The sequence below is a fragment of the Lissotriton helveticus genome, chromosome 7 (genome assembly GCF_964261635.1).
Source record: "Lissotriton helveticus chromosome 7, aLisHel1.1, whole genome shotgun sequence".
NCBI lineage: Eukaryota > Metazoa > Chordata > Amphibia > Caudata > Salamandridae > Lissotriton > Lissotriton helveticus.
In genome coordinates, this window is record NC_136068.1 from 396,802,078 (window position 1) to 396,820,688 (window position 18,611).

The 18,611-nt window shown below is 48.9% G+C and overlaps 1 protein-coding gene across 1 annotated transcript in view; it reads right to left on the minus strand.

The window, feature by feature from the left end:
* LOC144768516 (serine/threonine-protein phosphatase PP1-gamma catalytic subunit B-like) overlaps positions 1 to 18,611 on the minus strand; it is a 65,086-nt gene that overhangs the window by 29,062 nt on the left and 17,413 nt on the right. The window contains exon 5 of the mRNA XM_078652250.1: positions 14,055 to 14,278. Coding sequence (XP_078508376.1) covers positions 14,055 to 14,278 — 224 coding nt within the window. The remainder of the gene's footprint in view (positions 1 to 14,054; positions 14,279 to 18,611) is intronic.

Consider the following 18,611-nt stretch of genomic DNA (forward strand, 5'->3'; position numbering starts at 1 on the left):
AAACCGCTTCCATTTTGCTGCATAGCAAGCTCTGGTAGTGGGCCTCCTCGCCTCCCGAATGATGTCCATGCATTCAGGAGGCAAGTCAAGGTAGCCAAATTCTAAGACCTCAGGAGCCAGATCGCCAGGTTGAGCGGTCGCGGATCTGGGTGCTGAATGTCGCCATGGTTCTGCGTCAAGAGCCTGGGTGTGAGGCGCAGCCTTTGATGCGGTACCACGGAGAGTTCTAGAAACGTGGTGTACCATGGTTGGCGTGCCCACGTTGGAGCAACCAGGATGAGTGTCATCGAGTGTTGCTTTAGCTTTCTTGCCACCAGCGGTATGAGAGGTGCTGGGGGAAAAGCGTACGCAAATCTGCCTGACCAGTTCATCCATATCGCAGTGCCCTGCGACTGTGGGTGAGGGAACCTGGCGGCAAAGCTTTGGCATTTTGCGTTTTCCCTTGTGGCAAATAGGTCTATCTCTGGATGACCCCATTGCTGGAAGTACGGGCGGAGTACTGATGGGTGTAACTCCCACTCGTGCATCTGGTGGCTGTACCTGCTGAGCAGATCCGCCATCTGATTGTCCTTGCCCGGGAGGTGTTCCGCCATGAGGAAGATGTTCCTCTGAATGGCCCACTTCCACATGCTCTGAGCCAGGTGAGACAGCTTTGGAGAGTGTGTACCTCCCTGCTTCTGAATGTAGTACATGGCTGTCATGTTGTCCGTCCGGATCAACACGACCTTGTTGCACAGATGTACCTTGAATGCCTTCATCGCCATGAAGATCGCCATCAGTTCTAGGTAGTTGATGTGCATCTTCTGTTGCTGCATTGTCCATAGTCCCTGCACCGTGTAGTGGAGTACATGAGCTCCCCATCCCTGGAGAGATGCGTCCGTCGTCAGGATAATCTGCGGCACAGGCTCCTGGAACGGTCGGCCCTTGCAAAGGTTGTGTGGATTCCACCAATGCAGAGAGTTGTACGCCCGACCGGTCACCAACACTAGGTCTTTCAACTGTCCTTGAGCCTGAGTCCACTGACGTGCCAAGCATTCTTGGAGCGGACGCATATGCAACTTTGCATGCGGAACTATGAAGATGCAGGAGGCCATCATGCCTATCAACGGCATGAACACTCTCGCTCGGAATGAGTGTTGCGGTCTGAACTTTTGGATTAGCGACTGGATGTTGCCGATCCTCACTGAATTTGGCTGAGCCGTGGCTGCCAGGGTATTTATCGTTGCGCCCAGATACTGCCGCACATGTGCTGGCTGAAGGTGCGACTTCGGATAGTTCAGTGAGAAGCCCAAACCGTGAAGGAGATGAATGGTGTGGGACATGTCTGCGGCGCACTGCTGGGCTGACTTTGCCTGAACCATCCAGTCGTCCAGATAAGGGTAGACATGGACGTTCTGTCTCCTGAGGTGCGCAGCCACAGTCGCCAGACATTTCGTGAACACTCTGGGGGCTGTGGTCACTCCGAAAGGAAGGACCTTGAATTGGTAATGCCTGTTGTGAATGGTGAACCAGAGGTATTTCCTGTGGGATGGATGGAGTGGGATGTGAAAGTAAGCATCCTTGAGATCCAAGGTTGCGAGGAAGTCTCCCTGATTGAGCAACGGAAGAACCTGCTGCAGTGTTAGCATGTGGAAGTGTTCTGAGAGAATGTACTGGTTTGGGGCCTGAGGTCCAGAATAGGTCTGAGGGACCCGTCCTTTGGGATCAAGAAGTACAGGGAGTACACCCCTGTGCCTTCTTCCTCCACTGGCACGAGCTCTATTGCGCCTTTTTGCAGCATGACAAGAACCTCCTGCTGCAATAAGTGCAAATGCTCTGCTGACATAGGACGGTGTTTTGGTGGTATGTTGGGTGGAGTGGATGTGAGCTCCAAACAATAACCGAACTGGATAAGTTTCCTGACCCACCTGTCTGTGGTGATGGATCTCCAGACTGGCAGGAACTGCTGGAGTCTCCCCCCGACAGGTGTTTGATGGTCGGGGGGCAGTGACAGGGAGTCACTGTTTGTTGGTGGCAGAGGAATGGGAGTTGTTGTTGTTGCCTCTGCCTCTGGAGCTGTTGCCCCGGTATCCTCCTCTACTCTGCTTTGTGTACGAGGATTGCGCCCCACCTTTAGTGAACTGTGACTGCTGTGACATCTGGCCTCTGTTAACACCTCGATTGCCTGAGCGACGAAAAGTGTTCCCACGAAACTGTTGGGACTGGAGAGCTCCCATGGACTTGGCAGTCTCAGTATCTTTCTTTATCTTTTCCAGGGTGCTGTCCACCTCTTGACCAAATAACCTGTCAGGGTTTACTGGCTGGTTAAGGATGGTCGTTTGGATTTCTGGTTTAAACCCTGAGATTCTGAGCCATGCTTGCTGTCTGAGCATTACACTGGTATTAATTGCTCTGGCCGCAACGTCTAGTGCGCACTTAATGGAAGCGTTGGAGATGAGCTTCCCTTCTTGGATAAGCATCTCCCCTGCCTCTTTATATTGGTCTGGTAGATGCTGCAACAGGGTCTCGAGTGTGTCGTAGTGTGCCTTGTCGTATCTAGCCAAGAGTGCCTGCGTGTTAGAGATACGCCAGATATTGGCCTCCTGAGCTGCTACTCTCTTTCCCGATGCCTCAAGCACTTTAGACTCTTTGTCTGGGGGAGGAGCTTCACCGGTGGTCTGCGAATTTGCCCTTTTGCGGGCATTAGAAACTACCAAAGAGTCCAATGGCAACTGGCCCTTGATGTAGGTAGGATCGCCAGGTGCCGCTCTGTGCTTTTTCTCGATTCTAGGGTTGACTACCCTTGACCGTGTGGGTTCCTTAAAAATGTCCGCAGCATGCTTAAGGACCCCCTTTAGCATAGGAAGAGTCTTGACAGTCTTTTCAGCAGTTGAGAAAGTGTCAAAGAGGAAGTCCACTTCCACAGGGTCAGCATGTAGTTCAACAGCGTGGTTTTTGGCCGCCCTTTCAATCAAGGCATTAAATGCCGCAGAATCCTCGGTGGGAGAGGTTTTAACATTGTACGCCTGAGGGTCTTGGACGGTGTGCTGATCCCCTTGGTCACCTGCCCCCATCCAGGAGTCCTGGTGTTCATCAGGCTCTGTGTTGGCTGGAAAATTGTATTCCTCGTCCTGATCCCCTGCATCCTCTCCATCAGAATAAGTGGGTGAGGGTGTCGCAATTCTTGTAGGAAGTATTGGTTCGACCAAGACCTGTGCTTCTGGATCCGGCCTTTTGCGCTTCATTGGAATAGTATATGACTCCAAAGGCTGCGACGCTGTGATTTTCCTCTTGTGAAGCATGAGCTTTCTGGTGTCGGCATCGATGAAATGCTCCGACTGCTCCTCCATTAAGGGTGGTCGATGCAGCAAACTCCCATCCGGTTGAGTCGGCTTCGATACCACCGAGTCCTTATGCACCGACCGAGGTGCGAAGGCCTTCGGCGCCACCTTCGGCGGCAGCGTGAAGAGTAGCGGCACCGAAGTCTTTGGCGTCCTTACAGCTTGCTTCGCGGTGGAAGGCGCTTTCGGTTCCGACGCTGAAGCCTTGTCCCTAATTCGCTTGAGGGAGTCCGAGACCTGCTTCATAAAGGAAGCGGACGGTTTCGTCGACCCGACAGTCGACCTCTGTCCACCTCCAGGAGAAGATCCGAGCGTCGATGACTTCGGCTTCCCTGAGCGAGGCGTAGGAGTATCCTCCTTTGGTGCGCCACGATCCTTGTCTTTGGCCGCAGACGCGGACGGCGACGGTTTCGGATCGGCGGCGTTGACTACTGGCGTCGGGGTTGCGTTCTTCGGCTCGACGCCCTTGCCTGATGTTGGCTCGACGGCCTTCTTGGACTTCGGCTCGACGGTCTTATTCGACTCAGAGTCGGCGGCCTTCTTTGGCTTCGGCTCGACGACCTTGACCACTTTCGGCACCTTGACCGGGTCGACAGCTTTTTTCGGCGTCGACCGCTTCGACACCTCTGAAGATGACTGCGTCGAAGGTGGAGCAGACGTATTCGGTTTCGATGGCGCCTCGGCCATTTTTGTTTTCGTCGACACCGATGGTTTCAGTTTCGATAATGGGGGCTCCGCCGAAGTGTCCGTAGCCGGGCCAGAAGGCGGGGCCGTGGATGCTGGTATAAGGTCTTGGGTAAGGCCGAGTGGCGATCCCTCGACCTGAGCCTTTGTAAATGTTCTAACGGGGCATAGCTCTTCCTCTGAGCTATCTTCCATGGCCCCATAGGCCTCGCTGTCGTCTCCTACCTCGTCGACGACTTCTTCTACATCGAGGCCTCCGACATCCGCGTCGTATTCGCATTCGATGTCCACCGTCGGAGGTGAAATCTGGATTCGAACCTCTTGTTCGTCTGCTTCTTCGTCGACGAAGATGTCCACCGGTGCTGGGGGCGACTGCCGGGCTGCCATGCGCGCCACGCGCCGAAGCCGAAGAGTCTTCGATGAACGAAACTTTGAACAAGCCATACAGCTGGCTTCATTGTGGTCCGGCGACAGGCACTTGTTGCACACCGGGTGGACGTCGATGTGTGGGTACTTCGATCCGCACACGGGACACTTCTTGAACGGGCTCCGTTCCATGTCGCGTCGTCGAGGGTCTTGCTGTGTCGACTAGGCCTCGATCACCGAAGAGCAACTCGACTCCCTGGAAATCCAACTCGGGAACTGAGTCGGAATAGAACCGGGGCACCGAACGCAAACAATACCGACGTATAGAAAAAGGCCTTTTGGCCTCGAAAAGTTTAAGTCGATTCCGAACTGGAGATAACGAAAATACATCCGAACCCAATGGCGGAAAAAAACAATCTGAGGATGGAGTCGATGCCCATGCGCACTGTAGTCCAGGGGAGGAGCCACCTATCTCGTAATACTTCGAAGACTCTTCCAGGACAACAATGTGCAATCATCCGGACCCAACACTAGGCGGCGATCTATGCTATAGATATGAATTCAGCAGCCCACATGCCTCGAACATGCTGGTTCTATGCTAATGCAATTGATTACTATTGGAACAGGGACATTTTCCACACTCTGCAGAGTAATATCTCAGTGACATTTACTACGTAGTTTTTTTACAGATCATTTTACACTTTTACTAATCTGCTTTAGAAGAGCGAGCCAAGTGGAGGGTCTCTGTGCATCCTTAATGTGTATAGTTTCTTCTGTGTTTCATAAATATTGCCCTCCCCACTTCTAATAAGAGGTAATTTGTGATTCTTACTCGCTGAATTGAATAGTGAGCAGAGTTCGAATAATTGACCTTTATCATGGATATTGAAATGGTTAAGAGTAGAAGCAGATTTGCAGCTTGAAGAATTTTCTGGATTCACATGCTGTACAATATTCTGCCATCTAGTAGGTGGGTCCGGAATACTTCTTAATTTTAATTTCCCCCTCTTCTTAGGTTGAGCCCACCGGACAGCACAGCTGTTTGGTTGAAAAATACCTATTGCCACCTTAACCAAATTTTCCAGGGGCCTAAAGCCCTCCCAAGGCTTACCAGGTGTTGCATTTGTCACTCATTTGCTTGTTGTTTCTTATTATCTGGCTTGCCATGTCCATCATGTGTTTGTCCCTTCCTTTGAGCATAGCCCCATGTCCTTCCACTAGTTACTTTTAAGCAACTATTTTTTCTCTCTTTTTGGATGTATTTTCCATCTGTCTTTTCTGTGCCTCACTCTCTACCCTTCCCCGATGCCCCTTCTCTGATATTCTCTCTCATCCAGGGGATTCTCCCCCTGCCCTCAGTTGTTCTCTCTCATCCCTGCTCCCCCGTCTGCTCCCAGCTTAGTGTTGCTCTTTTGGTAGTGTGCTTCTCCACTCCATGTGTTGCTGTCGCTCGTCGTGTGCCTCTACCCCACTCAGTTGTTGGCAAACCTGTAGCGCCTTTTACATTTTTTTTATTATTAAAAAAATGTGAATTCCTGCCTTTTCTCAGATTACATGTTGTCTTGGGAGGATGCATGTTTTCCAGCACTCAGGCCACCGGTTTATGGCGGAAATTCCTCCCGGCTGCCATTCCCAGCTGAAACACTTGCCATTTTCTAGTGTACAGTTTGAACCCTCCCACCCCCCAAGAAGTATATGGTTTCTCCTTCCTTCAGTCGTAGGGGTCCCAAGGATCGTTAGTGATTGCATTGCAGGGCTTACTGTCTGCCTCCTGTGACAGGGATTTTCACTGCTCCTTGCCCTTAGACACTCATTGTAGTACTTGGCGTTTTCAGAATCAGTAGCCTAAAAGTTAAACATTTAGTTCTTATGCTATTTTTAGTGTGCCAGGAGCGCAGTTAACTTTGTCCTTTACGTACAAGTGAAGTGCAGAAATGTTAACCTGTTGTGTATGTTTCTCCACTCTTGTTCTTTAAATCTATTTGGTATCCTTAGGCCAAAAGACTTGTATTCATTTACCTCAAGAGCTGCCATTTCATTCCCTGATCATTGCTGGCCAAGAATATCCACTCAAGTTTGTGACACTACCACCTTGCGATAGGCCTTTCGTCACTGGTGAGCGTTTGTTTGAATTTGCAAAGGATACAAATAACTAACGTCCCTTTCCAATTCCTTTGTCCTATCTAGTTATTACATTACTGTCCTATGCATTTCGAGCAAATCAGGTTTTTTTTTTGTTTTTGGTTGTTGAAAGAAACCCGGGAGCTGAATCGTTTGATTCATGTTGATTTGATCTTTGGTAAGAAGCATGCATTGGTCTGCATCACTACTCTGTCCTTGTGTACCTGCATATATGGCTTCTGTTCTCTCACCCGCCGCAGTGATGTGATATCAACTAGGAAAGCTGTCTTTATGGTTAAGAACATTAGTTCTGCCTTGTGGAGTGGTTCACAAGGTTCCTTTATTTATTTAGGAGTTTTATATAGCGCTAGCTGGACCCGAGGGTATCAGAGCGCTTTACAACAAGTAAATTATGAGCAAGTATGCAGTACAGAGTATAGTCAAACATGTCGATCAAGCCGAGAACAGGACGAACAAAGGCGCAGTTGCGTGGGCGGGCAAGGAGGATGAAGTTCAAACAGGGCGCCCCCCGAAGTTGCTTTGTTCACACCGGACGAGAGTCCAGAAAGATTTTCTTGATCCGAGTCAGTGTCATTGGTCAAAATATAAAGTTAGAAAGAGTGCAGGCTGGAGTGCATCCTTGCCTTCTACCGGTTTGTTCGAGAGCGGTCGAGGAAGAGGATTTTGAGCAGATCTTTGAATTTGGGAAATGAGGGTATTGTTTGGATGGGGGGGGGGGGGGAGTTCCAGATTTTGGGGGCGTTTCTGGCAAACAATTTTGTCGCGGTTTTCTGCTTACGAGATTTCAGTGGGATGAGTAGCAGAGTGTTGGAGCTCCTGAGGTTTCTGGACTGGCCGGCCTTTTTGAATTTGGCAGCCAGGTATTCCGGTTTGCCTATGTCCAGGGCTTTTGTGGGCGAGGCAGGCTGTTCTGAAGCTGGCTCTGAATTCAATTGGGAGCCATTTGAGTTCTTTGAGTGCAGAGGAGATGTGATCAAATGTCTTAGTCAGACCCTCCAGTTTATCGCGATTTCGCGATTCATGAAAAAATCGCGAAATCGGCAGATTACCGCGATGGCCGCGATAATAACCATATTGGCCGCGATATTTACAAAGAAGTGTCTCTACTGGGAGACAGCAAAACAAACAATACCTTTTATTGGCTGTGCGTCGCCCCCCCACTCGTGTGTGTCAGCAGCTTCCCGGGACACACACAGACATTCAGTTTTTGAGCTGCCAGCCGCACCCGAGTACTTCACAGGTCATTAAATTAATGACCTGTGAAGTACTCGGGTGCGACTGGCAGCTAAAAGATCTTTCACTTGTTAATGAGGCTTTGTTTTTCACGCCCCCGCCTGTTATCATCGGCTCTGGCAGGTGTCAGGGGCTTGCGGTGGTTTTGGGGTCGGTGTGTGTCATTGCACGAGAAGCCAACCCCCTGGGTCCTCCCATTAGAGGCATATTTTTCTTTTATGGCTGGAAGGGGGGGGGGGGGCGCATTCTTTTTATCCTTTCCAGGCCGGGCCCCCTGGTTACGATCTCTTCTGGATTTCATTGCATTACAGTCTCCTTAGTAACAGCATGGTGGACTGTCAAAGGAACTGGATGCATTTGCCTTTATTTCAGCAGTTAGCTGCCTAAACCCAGATTTCGATAGGATGGAGACTCACTATGTATAAGTGCATTTTGTCCGATAGTTTTTAGTTTGCTCTCAGATCCAATACATTGGTCTCGCACTTTTTTCTACAGTTGATTTTTAGTCTCCCTGCCTATTACGTTGTCCCTTGTTTCAGGCCATTTCTTATCAAACAAAAAAATCAGTTGAACCTCCCCTGCACATCTGAGACACGCCCAATACATATGCACCTATTAAGGTAATGACCGGGGGCTTTGACAGTTCAACTCTGCAGCATTACCAACACAGCGCTGATCTCACAAAATATACGTGCCACTAAATGTGAAGAGTGATAGCCAAGGAATTGGAGGCGCTGGGAATTATAGTTGAGCGCCTTGTGACTTCAAGCTCACAGGGTTCCAGGTCCATTAATCCTCGCTCCTTAGAGTGCAATTTGACAGTGAGTCAGTATTACAGTGAAGTCTTCCATTGTGAAAGTAGACCGGAGGGAGTGTTGTGGTAGACTTTAGAAGTATTTGATAAGGGAGTTGGTGGTAAGATTATGTGCTCAATGCCAGGATGGATGGTGACTAAAGCAAAATGATCCATAAAAAGGCAGTGGGCTCTGCACTATAAGCACTGGCAATAAATCAAGCACTTAAACAGTGCATAATTGTGCTGGGTGTCGTGAGTTGCACGGGGGGGGCGTCCGCAGTCTAGACTCGCAGCGGGGCTTCTAATACCTGGCACGGCCCTCCCTAGGAACAGGACTCATTTCCTCATCATTTGTACTCTGCGCCTGCCCCTCGGATCCCAGGCAGGAGCCATGACTTCAGAGGCAGGAGAGCTTTGGGGGCAGAAACCAGACATGCAGGGGGGGGGGGGGGGGTCAGGTGTGGGTAAGTGCCTGTCACTCAATCCCTGCATTGCATCCGCGCTGGGGCGGCCCTGATGGAGACAGGGATGTTCTCCCCGATTCTGGGTACACGGATGGAGGAGGCCTGTTGTCTTGTTTTGCCTTTATTTCACTTCTTAGGAGGGCACAGGTCCTAAAAAACAGAAGTGGAGGGGTCTAACCAAGTTAGGCAGCATAGCGACTGACATCACATTGAGTGACATCATTGAGCGCGACATGGCACGTCGCATCACAGGAAGTGGCATCAAGACCCATGACCTCACAGGAATTGACATCACAAAATGTGACACAAAATTTGAGACCTCACACTTCTGTTTAGCCCAACTGGCAGATGAAGAATTGCAATTCCAAGGGATAACAGCCTTAACCTGTGGGCTGCTTCCTCTATTCCATATTCCAGGTTGCCTAATCAAAGTGGAATACTCTGCTAAAACAGTTTCCATTGATTTAAGGCTGAAAATGAATGCTTATGAGTAAAATAAAGTGCCGCTAAATTTCCATATTTGTGCCGCTAAATTTCCATATTTGTGCCGCTAAATTTGCGAATCCATGCCGCTATATCCTGGGGGGTCTGCTTAGTACCAGTGACCATTCTAGCTGCTGCATTTAAAGTTGTTTTCAGGGGGGCGAGGTGATATTTTGGTGTCCCAGTCAGGGCTGCAATCCCCTAATCAATTCTGGAGAGCACTAGTGCTTGGGTGGCTTGTTGAAGGTCTTTGAGTGAGAGGAAGGGTTTGATTTTGTACAGTAATTTCAGATTGAGGAAGGCACTTTTTGCGGATTTTGAGATATGTTTTTTCATGTTTAGTTTCGGGTCTAGGTGATACCTAGAGATTTTACCGAATTCGCCAGGATTAGGTTGCCATGGAGGGCGTCGATAGCTTTGAGCCATTCCGCGATTTGTGGGTTTACGTCTTTATTGGAGATGAGGAGTATTTCCGTTATCTCTTGGTTGAGTTTTAGGTGATGGTTTGAGAGCCAGTCTTGTACCTCCCTGAGCGTGGCGTTGAGTCTCTGGATGTTAGCAATGGATGGAGGTTTCCAGATAGAGTGATGTGTCATCCGCATAAGGTGGAAAGGGATGTTGGATTTCCTGAGTAGGGAAGTAAGGGGTTTGATGTAGATGTTGAAAAGCTGAGGGGCGAGCACTGTTCCTTGTGGAATACCCCGGTTAACGGGGTGGAGGTCGGACTCGAAGTTTTGAATTTTTATTCTTTGTGAGCGGTTGTGGAGAAAGGAAGAGAACCAGTGGAGTACTGTCTTTTCTAAACCTGCCCTTTCTTGTAGAGTCTTGATGAGCAATTTGTGATCGACTGTATCGAATGCAGCAGATAGGTCTAGGAGGATGAGAAGGCAGCATTGGTTCAAGTCCAGTGATTTGTGAAGATCGTCTATGACATTAAGGATTGCAGTTTCAGTGCTGCAGCCCTTTCTGAAGCCAGATTGGTGGGGATCTAGGAGATTGATGTTGTCCAGGTGTTGGGTTAGCTAAGAGAGTACACATCTTTCCAGGATTTTGGACAGAAGGGGTAATTTTGATACCGGTCTAAAGTTAAGATCATCAGAATCTAGCCCAGTCCTTTTCAGCAGTGGCCAACTTTGAGGCAATCAGGAACGACTCCTGAGCTCAGTGTGCTGTCGATGATCTTGCACCATAGCGGAGCTAAGAGGAGCTGCATGTCGTTGGTCACTTGAGGGGGAAGTTGATCCAGGGCGTGGGATGAGGGTTTAGCATTGGAGATTAGGTTCATTATCTCGGCTTCCTGAATGGGAGTGAAGGAGGACCATTGTTTTGGGGGGTTTAAGGAGGCGCAGTTGTTTGATTCAGACACCTTGGTCACGGCGGAGGGGATGAGATTTGGGCCAAACGCGAGGTCGATCTTGGCAATTTTGTCATTGAAAAAGATGGTGAAGTTTTCACAACGTTCATCGGATGCCTTAATTGAGGATGTCGCTGGCTTAGAGGTTTGATTCCTGATATTGAAAAGTTCTTTGGGTCTGTTTTTTGAGGTGTCTAGTGCGGAGCAGAAGAAAGATGTATTTTTCTTCTTATTGTGCTTTTTGTAGTTCCTGCGGGCTGCTTGGAGTTGATCGCGATGAAGGGCGCTGGGATTATTCCTCTAGATTCTTTCTGAGGTTCATAGAAGTCTTCTTTCTTCATTGATGTCAGTGGAGAACCATTATCTGGATGGAATGCTCCTGGATTTTTTTAGTTTGAGGCGCAACAATGTCTAGGGTGAGTGACATATTGGAGTGGTAAAGAGAGGTAAGTTCAATAGTTGAGAGATGATCTGTGCTGTTGGGGAGGAGCGAGCTTATTTTTTCTTCTAGTGTCGCTCGAGGGATCTGAGCTGTGTTCCTAATCCATTTGAGGGGATCCTATAAGGGGAGTTGAGTTGGGATCGTTTGGTTAATGCCGAAAAGGATGAGGTGATAATCGGACCAGTCATCGGGAAGGATATGGTCAATGGTGATTGCGTTGCTTTTGGCAGTGATTACGTCTAGTGTTGCTCCTCTGTGGTGAGTTTCTTCTGAGCGGAGTTGGGTCAAATTGTTTTCTAGTAGGAGGTTGTTTAGGGATTGAGTGAGTGGGCTTTTAGATTCATTCCATCTTAGATTGAGGTCACCTAGAATTATATTATTTGAGTTACCGAGAGCACAATGTGCAATTAAGTCAGAGGTGTTCCCCGAATTCAGAGGAATTGCCAGGGGGGTGGTAAAGGAGATGGCAGATTGCTGGCCTGTTTTCTCATGTCTTGATATTGACTGAGGGACACTCAAAAGTGCTATATAGGCAGGATGTAGTTTCCGTGATGGAGATGATGTTCTTGTGAATGATAGCTATACCCCCTCCCCTTTGCTCTTGTCGGTCTTTGTTGATCATAGTGAATCCCGGAGGCACCAGCATGTCCATGTTGGGGTAAGAGAGATTGTTGAGCCGGGTCTCCGGGATGAATGCAATGTCTATATCATGGGAGAGGATGGCTTCTGCTAGTTTGGTTGTGTGTTTAGAGGCCTATGCGCAGTTTAGGAGTATGCAGTTAATGGGGGACCCTTCTATGTTCGGATTCTTATTAGACGGTGCTCTGGGAAGAGAGGTTAGGCGGGCTGGGGGTCTAGGGATTTTCAGAGGAAGGTGATCTCTTCGGACTCCCGTGATTACTTGGATCGGAGATTTGGGGGAGGAGTTAGGTGGAGAGTCATAGGTTGAGGCTAGGTGTGCATCGTCTCGAAAGGAAAGTGCGGTTTTTGCTCTTCTGGGTCTATCAGAGCGATTTTCCGAGACCGATCTATTGGTCGAAGGCCAGGGCGGAGCAGGGGCCCCATTAGAGGGCGATGCCTTGGTGTGCTCGGGATAGGTAAGAGTAGGGGGTGCTATGGGCGGCTGGGTAGGTTTTCGAATTGCAGCCAGGTTGGATACGGTTTCATTCAGACCTTGCTCGAGCTGAGTTTCCAGGAGGTTTAGGCGCGGAGGAGTGATATCCACGGAGAGCAGTGGGGAGACTGTGGCAGCGTTGCTGGGGGGGGCGCGCAGGGTCGCAAACGTGCTGGCTATTGGGAGGGGAAGGTGTCTGGTATGACTCTGGAAGGAGTCCTGAGCAGGGGTAGTACTGGCTCATGGCGAGGGTTAGGCCTCCATTGGCCTGGGGGCATGGGGGAGCTGGAGGGAGATAGGGCTTGGGGATGCGGCTCGCTCCTGGCTAACAGGTTGGGATGCGCGGAGGGGCAGGGGTGGGGTCGCCTTCCTGTGGGGAGGGGATTTATGGTCGGAGGTGCAGCATTGTGGGCGGTGTCACGGGAGGGCGGGATGGGGATCTCAGGGGGGGGGGGGGTGAGATGGTTCTGGTGTCTCATCTGCCATGGAGGACTCGCTGGTAGGGAGGGGTGGGGACAGGTCCGATTGCGTGTTTTTTTTTTTGCAGAGTTTTATATAGCGCTAACTAGACCCGAACCGAATCAGGTATCGGAGCGCTTTACATATTTTCCCAGTTACGTTACATGAGGACACACTTTCATTTTAGGCACGGGGAGATTAAGTGATTTGCCCAGAATCACAGGAGGTTTTGGCGTCGTTATCGAGACTCGAACCCAGATCCCCAGGTCCGAGGTCGAGCGCCCTAGCCGTTAGGCCAACTCCTCTGCAAGGGAGCCTTTTTTAGCGATCGGAAGAGGGCGTCAAAAACCTCGAGGTTATCATTGTTAGCTTGTACCAGGACTGTGCCATTTGAGTGACTGGTTAAAGAGATATTACTATTCAGCGCCTGGTGATTCGGGAGAGAGGATGTCAGTTTGTGGCTATGGGATGTGATGGTGGTTCATTAGCCGCGTCAGCACCAGGTTGAGGCTTCACATGTTGACACTTATAGAACTTTCCTTTTAGGTTCTGTCCCATGTCCCCCAGCAGGTTCCTGCCCTCACCTGTGCATTCTCAGACCACATGGGGGTCTGCCCTTGTGGTCCACCTACTTTTCTGTGAGGTTATGTGTATTTCAGTTAGTTTTTTACTCTCCTCTCAACAGGTATCCCTCGTAGTGGATTTCTCCCTTGTTGTCTGACGATTCAAACTCCTTGCTTTCCTGGTATTTACAGAGCTTCTGCTGATGCTTCCAAAACCAACAGCGTAAATAAATCTGAAGATGGCGACCACACGTAGAGGCTTCTGAGGCACAGGTCTGAGGTCAGAGGGACGAACATAGCACCAAATAGCCACAGACTATGCACAGCCCAAAAAAAACTATTATATATATATATATATCATTCAAGACCCAACCACTAGATGGTGTAATAACTCCACAATAGTATGCGAATCCAGAAATGAATCATGCTGCAAAACTTAACATTCAAAGTAAGTTTTTCCCCCCATTTTCCTTTGGTTTACAAATTATGCCTTTACAAAGGATGTGTTTAAATAATTAAAGTTTCACTTTTCAGAAATGTTCAGGACCAAATATGTTTATAAATTCAAAAACAACCACAATGGAGAAGTAGATTGACTGGCTTGCAGGCCTTTCTAGAAGCTCCACACATTTACCTGGTGCGCCCGGCAGATTAGATCCAGGTCGTGCTTGTGCAGAAACTTGGCCACCACATCAGCACCAAACGTAAAGGACACACCTCGGTCATTCTCGCCCCAGCCAAGAACATCCTTATCAGGGTCTGCCCAAAGGAGATCACACAGGAGGCCCTGATCTGGTACATCAGTGGGACGCAGGATACGCCGGACCTGCTCCATGGACTGCAGATCTGGAGAGAGGCCTGAGGAAAGAGTGAAGAGTCAGGATCCATACCGAGAAAGCAACTATGTTAACAATACAGCATAAAAATACATAGCAAAAGAGCTCTAGGTAAAGATACCTAAGCTGAACCAATGAGAATAGATGTAACAATTTTGCACCTCGAATGTTCTAATTTGCCAAGCTATGCATTAAACACGACAAGGGTGGGCTAGGAATGTAATATTTTTCTTTGGAAATTAGAAGTGCGCATATGTATGGTTAGGATTGACTAAATACAGCATGCACCTGTCCCCCACAAAAACCCAGTTTGAGGCATTTTCTGTTATAAGCACCTCATAGATTTTCTCTTGTAATGTAATGTAAGTAGCATTTCTATAGTGCGGCTGCCACCCAATGGGTATCCTGGCGCTGAGATTACCAGTAAAAGGACACTGTGTGTGACTGAAATTCATGAATCAGGCTGAGGGGACTGAAAAATTATTCACTGGGAAAAAGTATGTTTTCAATTCCTTCCTAAACCGCGGCAGGGTGTTAATTTGTCTGAGCTCGATTGGCAGTGCATTCCAAAGTCTGGATGCAACAAGACTAAATTATCTACCACCCAATCTAGCTTTGTTAAAACGTGGAATACATATCAAATTTGGGTGAAGAAGAACGGAGGCTTCTAGCTGGGGAATACCAGAGGAATTTCTTCTGAAGGAGCTTAGGCCCAATTTTGTGTACTGCCCTATAGACATTACAGAGTGCCTTAAACTGAACTCTCTGCGCAATGGGTAACCAGTGAAGATCTTTTAGAGCAAGCGAGGCAGAGGCTCTGCATTGTCTGTTTAATACAAGCTTAGCTGGGATTACTGCGATATGCAGCTTTTTTTGTAAGGAGACTGGGGCTCCCAGGAGTAGGGCATTACAGTAATCTAATCTGCTCATAATAATACTCCTTATCACTGGAGGTCTAGCTGAAGCTGGTCATAAAGGGAGTATTTTTTGAAGAGCTCTGAGCCAAGATAAGCAAGTGCTCACTGTTTTATTCACTTGGGAGTCCAGTTGTAGATTACTGTCTAGTAGTACTCCTAGACTGCTACAGGAGACTCACCGTAACTGTACGCAGGGCAATTTCTTAGGCCGCTATGGCTACACCACACATAGCTGCCAAAGTTTCAGATTGCTATGTGTGACATTTTCATAATTTGAGTGTAAATATGAGTGACATCTCAACGAGTAGGAGTAACACTTTCAGGAGAGCAAATTCAAGCAATCAAGATGAGGGAAACATATACATATATATATACATATACATATACATATACATATATATATATATATATATATATATAAGCAACCACACCCTTCTCAGCAATGAAAAACTCCAAGAGTCACAGCATATGCCACAGGCTGTATTCTTCCCCCCCAAAAATAAGCTCATTAAAATAATTAGCTGAGTGGTCCGCCCCTGTCCAGCGTGCCACCCACTACCTGCCAGTCACCATTACATCAGCTGCAGCCTGTTCCTACACGCTCTACTGACTTAGTGACTCAGTACACTACACGCTTTAGTGACTCAGTACACTACACGCTCTACTGACTTAGTGACACACAGCATGCTAAGAAGTTAAGTTGACAGGCACCAGAGTGGCTCTAACATTCACCCAATCCAAAAAGAGGTAGTGGGTGCGACTACTAACATAGCTTAAAACGGTCAGTGAGCAGTTCCCCGCTGTAACAGGGAAGGCAGGCTGCAGTTCAGAAGATAATCAAGGCCGTCACTGCACATGCCGCTAAAGCAAATTTTTATTAGCATGTTAGGTAACACCGCCTCATCATGTTAGGCTTCGGAAATAAAACCACGCTTTACAGTGAAACTGTAATACAACTTTCCACACAGGTCATCAGTGTGGTACATTGGAATATACACAGGCGCCGGTGACCATTGCAGACGCATATGTAAGCCAACATACACAAACATGAAGGTCGCCGCCCCAACTGTGGATTATACGTGCACACATATACAATAACAAGCATTTACAATGCAATAGGTCTCGTATTTTCGCAAAATAACCTATTGGTATTGTACATGACTATGCTTTTTATTATTGCAGATTTTTTAAACACATAAATAAAAGGCATTGTCATTTACAATGCCAATAGCTCAAAATCTCGCAAATGCGAGACCTATTGAATAGCAAATTCTTGTTTAAATTAGCTGTCCATTTTAAACCAAGGAAAAACTCCAAACATGGAGCAGTTCAGTCCCTGGTTACATACACACATCTCCCTGCCCGTGCACGACGGTTGCTACCTCCACGACGGGCCATGCATTATTTTAAATTATTTTGGTTCAACCGGTTTTCTGATTGGCCGACCAGTCTCTGTCGAGTCACTAGTACATCAGAGAAAACACAAGGGGAACCCCAGGTTTTATAACGATACAGGCCACAAACACTGGCGCCACGAATAGAAATCATGGGTGTTACAGACAGTTGGACAACTCAGTGGGGCTCATTTAGAGCGAGCGAAAGCCGGCCTTGTGGGAAATCCAAAGGTAATGCACATATTCCTACCGGAGACGCTCAACACACTGAGCTATCTCAGTGTGCAAGCCTGTACGTCGATCATTCCCAGACACGTAAAGCCCGCCGGATAGTTAGTACAGTTCAGGCTCACACTAGCAACTACAACATTTTGTTGAAGCAGGAACATCTCAAACACGAAGTGCTGCAGAAGAAGGGTGTGGGGCCGGCCTGCCTGAGACCAGACTGCACATCCAGGATTGTGAAGATGGTCATCGGGTGTTGGACTGTGTCTTCAAAAGAGCACCAGACAGGCCACTGGATTCCTAAAACACCCCTACAGCCCCCGCCATCCCTTACTGGACATACACAGGCACTCTGCTAGGCTGAACCACAAGCCACGGCTGGCACAGGATCACACACGTTCACTGCGCATTATTCACAAATTGGAATTTTTTGCTCTCAAATAAAACGAAGGAGGGAAAAAGTCGACTTCTTTTGAATTAAACTCCCATTGGGTGTCTGTGGTAAAGGGTGCACATATTTTAGAACGCCTCCGCACCTTACACAGTCTTACTGTGGGGTTTTTGTAAGGCATTTCAGTTCAAAATCCACATCTTTTCCTCCGAAGAGCGCCTCTTTTTGTCTCTTGTGGAGTCCAGGCACGCCCACAGATGAATGCTGCCCTCTGACGTCGAGGCAGCCAATAGGAAGTTACGGGCGACTGTTCGAGGAAGGCCCCGTAACAGTACGCACCTGAACAGCCATCGCTCATTCTTCTGTACGCGTGCCCTTTCAGACTCTATGACGCCGTAGCAGCGCTATATGGGTCTGTGGAGCTATATCAATCAGTGGATTATAGAGCGCGCTACTCACCCGCGAGGGTCTCAAGGAGCGGGGTGGGGAGAGCTCTGGCTTAGTCAAAGAGCCAGGAACGTGTGGAGGGTTGGGGAGCGACTGATGTTGACCGGGAGCCCGTACCAGGTTTTGGCTGCAATGTAGGCGAAAGCTCTCCCACCGGCTCTGCTTCTGCGGACGCGGGGGACCTCTGCCAGGGCGAGGTCGTGGAGCGCAGGTTTCTCTTGGGTACATGGAAACAAACTCGTTGCGTTATTTGGGTCCGATGTTGTTGAGGGATTTAAAGGCGTCGGTGAGGAGGTTGAAGGTGACCTTCTCGACAGGGAGCCAGTGGAGGCTTTGTAGGTGGTGGGTCATATGTTTGTGGGACAGTGTCCCTAGGACGAGCCTGGCTGTGGCGTGCAGGATGGTTTGGAGCTTGCGTAGTAAAGTTTTGTTGATTTCGGAGTAGAGGGCGTTGCCGTAGTCTAGCCTGCTGGTAATGAGAGCGTGGGTGATAGGTCTTTCTGCAGTTGGGGGGGGGGGGGGGGGGGAATCCATTTGAAGGTCTTACGGAGGATGCGGAGGCAGTTGAAACTGGTAGAGAGGACGGCGTTGATCTGGCGGTTCATGTAGAGGGAGGAGTCGAGGATTATGCCGAGGTTCTGAGCGTGGTCAGTCGGGGTGGGTGGGCTCCCGAGGGCGGAGGGCCACCAGGTGTTGTCCCAGGCAGAGGAGCAAGACCGAAGGATGAGGACCTGGGTCTTCTCAGAGTTGAGTTTTAGGCAGCGGTCCTTCATCCAGGCTGCTACGTTTCTCATTCCTTCCTGGAAGCGGAATCTGGTGATTTCTGGGTTCTTGGTGAGGGAGAGGATGAGTTGGTGTTGTTGGCGTAGGATACGATGCTAAGCCCATGCGGTCTTACGATGGTGCCCATGTAGATGTTGAAGAGCGTCGGGCTTAGTGAAGATCATTAGGGTACTACGCTGACGGAGAGGAGGGGGGTGC